Source organism: Taudactylus pleione, unplaced genomic scaffold (genome assembly GCF_031769625.1).
Source record: "Taudactylus pleione unplaced genomic scaffold, aTauple2 ptg000054l, whole genome shotgun sequence".
In the NCBI taxonomy this organism is placed as follows: domain Eukaryota; kingdom Metazoa; phylum Chordata; class Amphibia; order Anura; family Myobatrachidae; genus Taudactylus; species Taudactylus pleione.
In genome coordinates, this window is record NW_028284456.1 from 6,592,365 (window position 1) to 6,604,495 (window position 12,131).

Consider the following 12,131-nt stretch of genomic DNA (forward strand, 5'->3'; position numbering starts at 1 on the left):
GCAGCCTAGCACACAACAATGATATGATGTACAGTAGTATATGCAACAGATGAGGTGGCACACCCGTCTGCCCCGAAAAGAAGCAAAGTCTCCCAATGCCGGCTGATTCCCCGGCCGCGGTCGCCCACTTTCAAGTTAAGTGGGTTGTACAGGCAGATGATGATGCATTCACAGTATACCGCATCTTCTTGGCCCTGCCCCCGTTGTACAATGCTGGTAATCGCAACATTGTACAGCGGGGGCGAGGCTAAGATGACACGAATGCGTCTCCACAGCCTCGGCACCGCCCATTGCAGCTGCTCCACGCCTACCGCAGATGACGCGTTTGCGTATCCTATCCCTGGCACCACCCACTTCAGCTGCTCCATGTCCTCCGCAGTGCAAACTGGGCGGGCCCCTCCCAAAGGGGTCAGCCCGAAGGTCAGTAAGTATGATATGCAATGTAATCATCACTCAGAAATGTAAACAACAATTATTTCAATAAATTCAATAAAGTTTCCTATTAATAGTACATGATGTGGAAATTTATAATATGAGTATAAATTATTACACTACAGTAGTTTAATATAAAAAGGTACTCTTTTTATATAGTACAGTAACCTGCTGAGTTAGCAGGTATGATTAAAATGTAATGCAATACAACAAGCAGATTATTATGCCAAGTATTTGCAAATAAGCAATATAAAAAGGTCAATGACCTCTTCACAGACATTACTTCTTCTCGCTTATTGTTCAGAAACTGAAACGGCTGTAGGCGTGTTTGTTATAATTGATTGAAAGGCTTGTCATGGTCTCTGACAGCAAATAGGAGATTAATGCAGGTATCAAAACAAAACAGGTTACTTCCTTGAACCTCCATCACAATCTCCTAATGTCATATATCACTATAGGCACAGAAAACATCAATTCGCCAGTGGCTCCCAAACTTTTTCGACAAATGCCGTCCTAGAGTATCAGCATTTTCTCCATGGCACCTTCTTATTGAGAAATTCAGCAAATTCAGTAAATTGTGCTTATATGTCAGCATTAGGTTTAGTTATGTGTAGGATGACAGGGCTACAATTCTTTTTGTCCACATATTTTGTGATTGGCAGACATTAGCTCTGGTTTTGTCTATCACACTGATGAAAAATCATTTTACTTTGTACTGGACCACCAACCCGAGGCACCCCTGCATGGCCCCTGAGACACCCCAGGGTGCCACAGCACCCAGTTTGGGAACCACTGCTATACGCCCTTCTTTTCTTGAAGTATACAAAAGTGCCCAGCTAGCAAAGGTCACTTACCACCCCATTAAATATCAGTTTCAAATTGGTTCTTGAATCTGTTCTAAAGTTTAAAAATTTGCTTTAGATTCTCAAACTTTAGACAGACTAAGAATGTGTGTAATATCTACATTCTGTATATTTTAGGTGCAGAGTTTTGAAGAAGATTATCCAAGGGCAATCAATCAGGACAGCATGTCAGGTTAGTACATCATCTCCTCGTCTTCTGTACAACTGTAAGCATCATATTTAAAGTCATAATGTCAACATGGTGAAAATGCTTTAAATATAAAGATCTAACTACCTCCCATTGGTAACAATGGTAATTGAAAGGCATCAATCACAATAGAGTAATGTGAATGGAGGCTACGGAAGAAAAAGCACGGCAAAATATTTTTCTTTGCTTATTTTATACATGTCTATGTACAGTGTAAGTCTCTATCCCAGCGGTTCCCAAAGTATGCCGTGGCGCTTATGCAGGGGTGCCGCTGGTGAATGGTCCGACTGCAAGTTAAACGGTTTGGCCATGCGCTGCCCCTGTAAGCAGCCATGGCCATTTACACAGCACAGCCGCCTCCATGCTGCGCTGCTGACACTCCCTGGGCTCGATTCAATTCAACGCAAATTGAATAGCGCCAGGAGGGAGCTCCCAGAGCTATTCAATTCAGTGCATTGTTTACCCCGGCTAAGGATTTCTACTCACATCCCTCCTGTTGTGCGAGCAGAAATCCGACAATACCCTGGCGCGATGCTGTTTTCTGCCCTTAGCGCTGTGGAAACAGCACCGGGCAGTTTAATTGGAGAATGCCCGTTCTCGCGACTAAACACCATGTTTAAGGCCCGAGGGGTGCAAGAACTGGCATTCTCCGACAATACAGCACACTGAATTAAATGGCTCCGGGAGCTCCCTCCCGGCTCTATTCAATTCGCATTGCATTGATTGAGCCCACTGATTGTGAGAACCCTGCGGCCCCACCCCCTGCTCCACTTCCCGTTTTCTATTACCACCTCACAGTCAGTGTGACCGGACTCGAGTCCTAATGTTAGTAACAGTCCGTGGCACAGTGTCTGAAGCCCTGAGGTAGTGTAATTGTTAATATCAATTAAAATTGAAAATGTAATTTAATATTTTATTTTTTATCATTGCATTTTTGATTGTCAAATAAAACACTGGGTAGGGTGGATGGGAGTTCTGTGGACCATAGTAAAGCTAATATTACATGGTTGTAGATATTTTAAATAGAGATAAAGTGCATACGTCATTTAGGTACTTTATCATATTTAAAATATCTATAACAATGTAATAATACCATTACCATGGTCCTCAATACACCCTTCCACCACACACCAGTGCTAATATACAGCTTACTTGTTGCTGTATCTGGGCCTTCAGAGTTAGATGCTTTTGCACAGCTGCTGCTAAAATATGCAAAAGCCGCAGGAGGCACCTTGTGTAAATAGACGCCCACTGCATGCTTTTGTGATCTGATGCTGCGTCCGCAGCCACTGGTTTCAGCATGCCCAGAAAATGGGGCAGACCCCCCCCCCCCGCTTTCTGCAATGCTGCCCCATGAGTGCACATGCAGAGACTGACTTCTGCGCATGCTCAGATCTAAAAGCACCAGAAATGTGCGCAGGGGTGCCGTGAAAAGGCTGATGAGGCACTAAGGGTGCCTTGAAGTAAAAAAGTTTGGGAACCACGGCTCTATCCTGTGGGCCATGATCAGTCACCATGTCCACTGCCTGTTGGAGCTTATAAAGAAGAAGCAGCCGTATAGTGGCTATAGGGCAATAAAAGCACACATGTATTTGTAATGTATATGCATTATGATATATATTACTAGACAGGTGTCACATGGAAATATAAAGTAGTTTAAGGCAATGATAGAGGTATAAGGGAAAATGGATCCTGTTGCATTCAAATCTCTGTGATTGTTATAATTACAGTATGGAAGGGGCACACAACAAGCTAAATGTTCATTGATTGGAAACAAAAGTTAATGCTCTATTTCAAGTTTGCACTAAAGTAAATAATCCGATATAAGGGCAGGAACTGTGACCACACTATGTTCAAACAAACCATCCATGTTATGTGTTTTATGATAGATTCTTGCATGTAACAGCTGCCCAACCTTATTTACAAGGAAGAACAAGTGCAGGAAAGTCATTTATGCTGAACAGCAGGTCCTCAGCTTATTTTCAGGTTTTACATTTTCCTATATTTGCATGAACTCCTACATAAAATGTCAGCTGCACTGGACTCGCAAACTCCCTAGAAGAGCAGACAGATTTTTTTTAGCTCAACAAGACCTAAATAACAACAAGTTGTCTACAGCTTTTATTATACGAAAAAAGACAATTTGCGCTTTATAAAGCCTTACATTCAGTAAATCACACTACAAAACACATATATCCAATTAACTCAGTGCTGTCCATATATTTGTGTAGAATGGACCATGTAAATATGTTACTACAGGATCATCAGCCAAATAATGCTTAAAAAAATGATGTCATACAAAAGAATCTATTGGCAGGTAAAATTTGTGGCCAATATGCCCGTACTTGAACAGTACTGATCTACTGGTTTTATTTTTGTTTGTTGTTGTTTATTGTACCTCTACTATTCATATTCTACAGTTTGATGTATACATTTAAAACAAAATATATATATATATATATATATATATATATATATATATTGTATATATATTTTTCTTTTTTTTTTTCAAAACAGTTCTTAGTCATTTACATAGACATTCCTAACTTAGCGACCAAGTTCCGTTCCTATGACTTGGTCGTTAAACAAATCGGTCGTTAAGCGAGGACATATGGTGGCCGGGAAGTAGCAGGACCCAGGCTGAGGGTGTCATGTGCCTATGTATGCACCACCTCCTCCGAGAGCGCGCCGCCGTCCTTGCAAGGTGTCCTGTGTGTCTCGCACCACAGCTAGGGCTTCCTCTTGCGGCAGAGTCTGTCTTTGTTTTCACTGCAAGTCACACTTAGCTGGTCGGAGCGTCGGTCGTAAGTCGCTAAACAGGTAGGTCACTAAGTGAGGAATGTCTGTATTTAAAGGAAAAGAATATGACAGATGCTACAAGTAAGACTCTCCATCAGTGTAGAATTAGCTTCATCAGCTGCAGTATCAGGGTGTTAGTAGTGAGACTTCTTACTGTAAAGAAATTGGTGTGAAAGAACACAGAGCCAGCTGTCCTATACATACAGTATGCTTTCCAACATCTTAACAAAATGTAACTGCAGGATCGGTGTTTAGTTTGCGACGAGCAAGTCTTCTCATACCTTTGAAATTAAGACTATTTAAATTTGGTGACTTTGGGCCTGATTCTGAGTTGGACGCTTCTACGGTTGCTTTTCCCCACTGCCGTGGCATTGTACTCACTTTCATATGTTAGTGACAAGCTGAACTAAGTCACAAATCTGTGCGTCTGATAATGCAAGTCTATCCACCCACTGTTCTAGCATAATTAGCATTGCACTTGCACCAGTCCCTTGCTAGGTGTAAAACATCCTTCTGAAACAAGCGTCGCTTACCCGTTCATATGACTCAGAGTTGCATGGAATCGCATAGAGTTGTACATACACACCTACAGTACGACACTCCCATGACATGCCCTTCAATTGATTTATCACTCTTGATCTCCCGCCTAAAGTGATGGGAGATCGGGGGGCAATATTCAATTGTTTTTGGCTGACCATGCCTTTTTTGCACCTGTCGCACCAAATAGACTGGGTTTAGCAGCGCAAAACGTCTCTAAACTTCCGCTATCTAGAACTCTATCTAACTTGGGGAACTGCACTTTGACTGCAGGACATCCATTCTGCCCACTGCAACCAGAAAGAGTAACTCCTGTTATGAAAGACTAATATAGAAGGAGCCCCGGCACTACATACATAGAATTTATATACTGATTCAACGTTCTTGTATTCATTGATTGTGATCTACATTAATGAAGTGTCATCTACCAATGGTGAACTCACCCTTAAAGGCTAAGGGGCACATTCAATTGGATGCAAGGTTTAGCTAGGTAAAAAACCTTGCACCCCACGTGCCCAATTTTGGATTACCGTGGGGATGCGCGCTACCGATACCTGCATTATCCAATTAAAAAAAGTGGTCGCGTAAAACAAAAATTACACTTACCTGCCCTCCATCTTGTCATAGGGGAGGAAGCTGCTGGGAGGTTCCAGGGGCTGCATGGAGGCACAAGGGCTGCAGGGAGGCGCAAGGGCTGCTGGGAGATGTTCCGTTACGAGGGGCATACACTTACACTGGGGACACACACTCATGCACACTCACACTTACTCATACACACTTTTACCTCTTTTCCACCAAAAACCCGGGTCCGACCTGGGTTTTCAGACATGGTTCCAACCCAGGTCAGACACAGTTTACACAGCACCATCGATCTGGGTGATTCTCAGGTCAGCCCCATTCACACTGAACCTGGGTCTGCCCCAATAGACTTTTGAGGTCATGAAAAGTGGGAGGTGACTGCTCCACAGCCACCAATCAGCTCATTTTAGGCATGACCCAGGTCGGATAACCCGGGTTGTGCAATTTACACTGCACCAATACCCAGGTCCATCCTGGGTCCGACCCTGGTAGCTACCTGGGTTGTATTGCAGGGTCACTTGACCCGGGATATTTTTCAGGGACCCTTTTACACTGAACTGCGACCTGGGTAGACCCAGCAAAAACCCAGGTTTTTGCTCTGGTGTAAAAGGAGTATTACAAACATTCACAAACACACTCACATACTCACCCTGCTGCAGGAGACTGGGGACCTCATTCAGAGGTGGTCGTTAGATGCAAGCGGTCGCACAGAATCAGGGCGGCCGCTTGCATCCTAAACGGCCGCCTCCTTGTCGATCGTTAAGCTGTGGGTTACCACCCACAGCTTAACGACCGACCAGGTTGATGGTTGCGATGATGATCACCATCGCGACCATCGGGGCTTACGACCAGACCCTAGGGTAGGGTCTGGGCACTCGTAAACCCCAGGGAGCTTTCTGCTCTGATGGAGCAGGAAGCTCCCCACTGACATCACTGATGATGTCAGTGTGACTGCCCATAAAACGGCAAGCGTTCCTTAAGGAACGCCTCCGTTTTGGAAACCACCCCCCCGGCCCGCCTACCAAACGGGGGCAGCTGTCGATCAACATCGACAGCCGCCCCTTTGGTAACGAGCTTCGGAGTGACAGAGTTTCTCTGTCGCTTCGGGACTTGCGCCGCGACCGACTCTGAATGAGGTCCAGGGTCCCAATGCTGGATATAGAAGACTTCGGAAAGTGAGTAATTAAGGACTTATTTAAGGTAATTGGAAGCTTCCAATTGCTTAATTAGTCCTCAGGGGGGTGCCCTGCAAAGCAAGTCCCGCTGATTTTTCCTAAAATTAACGATTTTAGGAAAAAACAGACTTGCTCTGGAGGTGTGAGAAAAACAAAAAAAATCCTGGCGCTCAAAATAAAAAAAAATCTCTGCATCTAATTGAATAGCAAAAATCCCGCACCTGCAGGAAAAACTTTGCAGGTGCAGGATTTTTGCTATGCTCGCTCAACTGAATATGCCCCTAAGGGGGAGATGTATCAAACCTTGGAGAGAGATAAAATGGAGATGTTGCCCAAAGCAACCAGTCAGCTTCTGTCATTTAGCTACTGTAACACAGTCTTTGAAATGACAGTTAGGAGCTGATTGCTTTGCGCAAGTACTCCACTTTAAGGGAGATGTATCAAACCTTGGAGAAAGATAAAGTACTGATCAATGGTTCCTAAGTTCATAAATATTTCAGCCAGCAGTGTTCTCTGGTAAAATGGTGCCTCAGCCCACATCAGGGATGGACCTTGGACTGCAGAACCTCTGCATGCGCAAGGAAAATGGTCATGGCCACACCTCAAAGGGGTATGGTCACACCGCACTGGGGCGTATCCCACAAGTCACAGGGATATGGTCTTGTGGCACCCACCTTTCCTTCTCTGTTCATGCCAGCCTAGCAGAGTACCGAGAGACTGAGCTGCTCGGCCAGGCTATTGGGCTGGACCAGTCCATCAGGCAATCCACCCTTCTAGTATTTGCCAAAAGTGCCAGATGGTCAGTCCAGCCCTGGCCCATATACTGTGAAGGAGATGTATCAAGCGTTGGAGAGACATCAAGTATTAAGCAATCTACTTCTAACTGCCATATTACAGGCTGTACTAGAAAAATATATGAAACCATTTTGTTGATACTTTATCTCTCTCCAAGGCTTGGTACATCTCCCCCTTTTCTCTTCAAGGCTTGATACAGTTCCTTGTAATTCAGCTGTTATAGTAGATAACCCATCCCAAAAAGTTATTCAACACTGACCTGAATGATGGAGATCCCCCCCTCTGTATTGTTGGTGCCCATGTTGTTATCAAGTGACCACAACATTATACAATAATCTGCCACTCAGATATTAGTTATAGTCAGTTCTTTTTTTCTATGAAAAAAAGTGCCAGTACTCACCTAAGGTATAAAGGTTGATAAAAAATGTATAGTAGCCTCCGCACTCTGGTTAAGTGTGCAGATGCTTATTTTATTCATTTCTGATTTCATCCTGTTTCTGCAACTAGTTATAAGAATTAAAATTAACCTAAAAAAGGCGCTGGTACTGTGTACTCCTGCATATCACCACAAAAAAAGCTCTTATTATCTTATACCCCTTTTCCACTGCTGCAATAATCCAGGTTATTGCTGGGTCTTCCCGAGAAGCAGCTCAGTGAAAAGGGTCCCTGAAAAATAACCCAGGTCAAGCGACCTGGGAATCCAAACCAGGTAGCTACCAGGCTTAGACCCGGGATGGACCTGGGGAATGGTACAGTGTAAATGGCCGCGACCCGTGTTATCCGACCTGGATCATGCCTAAAATGAGCTAATTGGTGGCTGTGAAGCAGTCACCTCCCACTTTTTATGACCTCACAACTTTAGCAGGGTAGACCTGGGTTCAGTGTGAAAGTGAAAAACCCGGATCGAAAGTGCAGTGTAAACGGCAGGGGTTAAAGTGGGGTGGAACTGCGTTCCATCACTTCTATTTGGAGATGGAACCAGTTCCGCCTCCTCCGACCCACTTTATCCCGGCGCCGCAGGGAGGCTCCATTTGCTGGGCACCCACTGAGATTTTGTTACCAGGGGGCGCCCAGCTCCCTCCCCGCAGCGGCAGCCGGAGGCTGGAGCTCACTCTTGACTGCGGGCTTCCAAGTCCGCTCCCCCCATGGGCACTATGGGCGTCATGACGTCTCTCCCTTAGTTCAGAGGACTCGGGGCAGCCAGGCGGACTGGAGGCATGCAGGAGCGGGGTAGTGTAAGTATATATTTTTTTTGTTTGTGTAAGCGGCACTAAAGGGGGCATAACTACTGGGGGCACTACTACTGGGGGGCATTACTACAGGAGGCACTACTATAGGGGGCATTACTACTGGGGCATTACTACAAAGGGAACCACTCTTGGGGGCACTGCATAAGGGGCACTACCACTCCTGGGGGCACTGCATAAGGGGCACCACTACTGAGGGCACTGCATAAGGGACATTACCACTACTGGGAGCACTGCATAAGAGGCACTTCCACTACTGGGGCCACTGCATAAGGGGTACTACCACTACTGGGGCCACTGCATAAGGGGCACTACCACTACTCGGGCCACTGCATAAGGGGCACTACCACTACTGGGGGCACTGCATAAGGGGCACCACTACAATGGGCATTGCATTTGCACAAGGGGCACTACTGCTGTGGGTATTATGTGTAAGGGGCACTACTGCTGTGGGCATTGTATAAGGGGCGCTACTGCTGTGGGCATTGTGTATAAGGGGCACTAATGTGGGCATTGTCTAAAAGGGGCACTGTTGTGTGTCATACATGAATAAGGGACACTACTATGTGGTGTAATGTGAATCAGGGGTGAAACAAACTTGTGCTACTGTGTGGTGTAATTTGAATTGGGAATACTATTGTGCGACCACGCCCCTTTCCTTTGAGACCACGCCCCTTTTATCGGTGCACATTGTCCCTTCTCAAAAAACGCCAAGGGATGTGGGGGGGAGTGAGTTCCTGAGTTCCACCACTTCTCTAGGACCACTTTAAGCACTGGTAAACGGGGTCTGACTTGGGTTGGAACCATGTCCAAAAGCCAAGCTCAGACCCGGGTTTTTGATAGAAAATGGGTATTATAATTTATTACCACCCACTCTGCTTGCTTATGAATTTGCAATTGTAAACAGCTTGACATGTTATCTCTGTAGTATACTCCCTTACGATATGCTGGCCCCAATTTTTATCTGACTGGTTAATTTCCTTTGCTCCCTATGACAGTCAATATTCTGGCTGCTTTGAGTCTTTTTATGCTATGCTGTCAAGCTGATACTGGCTACTTCTTTATAATAGGCATTATGAGGTTTAGGTTTTCATAGGAGCTACAGCAGAGAAATAGCTGAACACAAAAACTTGATTACAAGAATACCTCAATACACACATTACTCTGGCTAATTAGCAATAAAAAAACCAGGGTGTTTTCTTGCTCTGCATATGATATATAACCACGTTATCATCAGTCATTTGTACCATTGTTATAAATAAGTAATTGGGTTAGGGAAAAGGAATAATCCTTATTTAATTAAATTCATCTACACTTCCAGGTTGGCAGCAACAAGACATATGTGAGACTAATACCCTCAGTCTGCCTGCATGCATGTGCAATTAAAAATTCACTCTACAGTTGCACTGGCAGTTTAGTGTTGCTTTTGGCATTTACAAAATCTTTTATTTTGTGTCTTTTTTCTACCAGCCACATATGCTGAAGCAGATGTTGCTTATTTGTTGTTTATTCAGTTCTGTAGGCTCTGGCAGCCAACATCATTGTTCTGCAACAACGCTCCGTTCACAGTCGTACTTTAGGACCCAGCAACTGTGAAGCAGTCTGAGCTGGAAGTGTACACACTAGTGCTATACCTTGTAGCTGACTGTTTATATCACAGAGGTTTTATTCTGAATATAAAAACAGAGAAGCAATCTTAGCCCTTTTAGAGAAGAAAGAAAAGTATAAGCTGGGAACACAGAAGTTTTAAAAGTGTCCCACCAGGGACAGACTGGGGCTGTAGATCAGCCCTGGCAGTCCGCCATGAGCGCGCGTCTCCGGCGCGTGCGCTCACGAAGGGGGCATGGTTGTTTCAAGGGAATCGGTATGATATACTGACAGTTGGGATGCTGGCTGTCAATAGACTGACAGCAGCTCCTCGATGCCTACATTCCCAACAGGGGAACGGTAAATAGTGTCCCCTACCATATTCACCCCCTAACCCCCCTTTCCTGCTCCCTAACACTAACCTTCTCTAACCAGCACCCTAACCCTCCCGGTAAGTGCCTAATCCTAACCCTCCCTCCAAAGTGCCTAACCCTAACCCTCACCCCCTAGTGTCTAACCCTAACACTCCCTGTCCGGAGCCTTAGCCTAACCTTCCCCCTCCCACAGCCTAACCCTAACTCCCCCGGGGTGCCCAGAGGTGCCATCAGAAATTGTGGGCCCAGGACTGACAAAATCGGCAGCCCCCCCTCCTCTTCCCCAGCTACCTTATTCCTACAAAAAAAAATTGGGGCAAAAACAAGCCTGCTCTTTTCTTTGTCCATTCAGACCCCCCTTTATGTCTGTCCAACCAGCCCCCCTTATGTGCATCCAGCCAGCCCCCCTTATGTGCATCCAGCCAGCCCCCCTTATGTGCATCCAGCCAGCCCCCCTTATGTGCATCCAGCCAGCCCCCCTTATGTCCAGCCAGCCCCCATTTTGTGTCCAGCCAGTCCCCCTTCTGTGTGTGTCCAGCAAGGCTCCCTTATGTGTCCAGTCAAACCCCCTTATGTGTCCAGCCAGCCCACCTTCTGTGTGTGTCCAGCAAGGCCCCCTTGTGGGTCCAGCCAGGGCTGGACTGGGACTAAAAATAGGCCCTGGCATTTAAAGCACACAGGCCCACCTCGCGTCAGCACCTGGCTCCTGGCATAGACTCCTCTCCTTACTATACTGGCCCCTCCCATTTCTTAGTCTAAGCTATTACAAATATAATTAATATTAGAGCAACATACAAGTGTACATCATTCTCTGTATTAAAATACACACAACAGAGCACATCCTGCAGGGGATTCATACATATGCCATAGTCAGACATTTGTTTTAGGTATGACGTCACGATACAGACGCATCTTACAAAAACTCCACCCGCTGATAGAGAATTAAAAAGTAGGTAAGCATGGGCTACGCCCTTCGTCTTGTCATTGTTGAGATGCCATATAAAGAGCCCTAACGAGACATTTTTGCTCCCTGGACGTCCTGTCCTTACCAATCCTTTTTATTTCCCACCTGGATACCAACGGTAAGTATCGTGGTGTTAGGGGGGGTTAGGTTTAGGGTGTGGGGTTCGGCACTAGGGGGAGGCTTAGGGTCAGGCACTAGGGGGAAGGTTGGGGTTAGGGTAGCATGCTGACCAACAAGTGTCGGTATGTTAATCCTTTCGAGATGCCGGCGCCGGGATTCTAACAGCCGGGATCCCGATCACCGGCAACTCATACTGATTCCTCCTAAAGACCCAGTAACAAATGTCCTAAACAGATGTTAAAAAATAGTTGCCCAGCTTATCTTTCTGTTTTGTCCTTTTGTAAGCAGATTACTGGTATGGTGTTCTGTGGATCCTATGTTTATGGATTATTTCCTCAGTAGTCAACTCTAATAAACAAAGGGTCTCATTAAGACACGCTCGCAAGCGGGTCGATGTAGAGGCCCTGCGCACACGCAGCGGCTGCACTGTGCGTGCGCAAGTCCCAGAGCGAGAGAGAAATTCTCTTGCTCC

General features: G+C 45.6%; 1 protein-coding gene and 1 pseudogene across 1 annotated transcript in view; both read left to right on the forward strand.

Annotated features, from left to right (window-relative positions):
- LOC148535219 (putative tyrosine carboxypeptidase MATCAP2) overlaps window positions 1-12,131 on the forward strand; it is a 537,393-nt pseudogene that overhangs the window by 362,797 nt on the left and 162,465 nt on the right.
- The window catches only part of ITPRID1 (ITPR interacting domain containing 1), a 262,968-nt gene that overhangs the window by 153,977 nt on the left and 96,860 nt on the right, over window positions 1-12,131 (forward strand). The window contains exon 8 of the mRNA XM_088464401.1: window positions 1,413-1,467. Within this exon, the coding sequence (XP_088320527.1) occupies window positions 1,413-1,467 (55 nt within the window). The remainder of the gene's footprint in view (window positions 1-1,412; window positions 1,468-12,131) is intronic.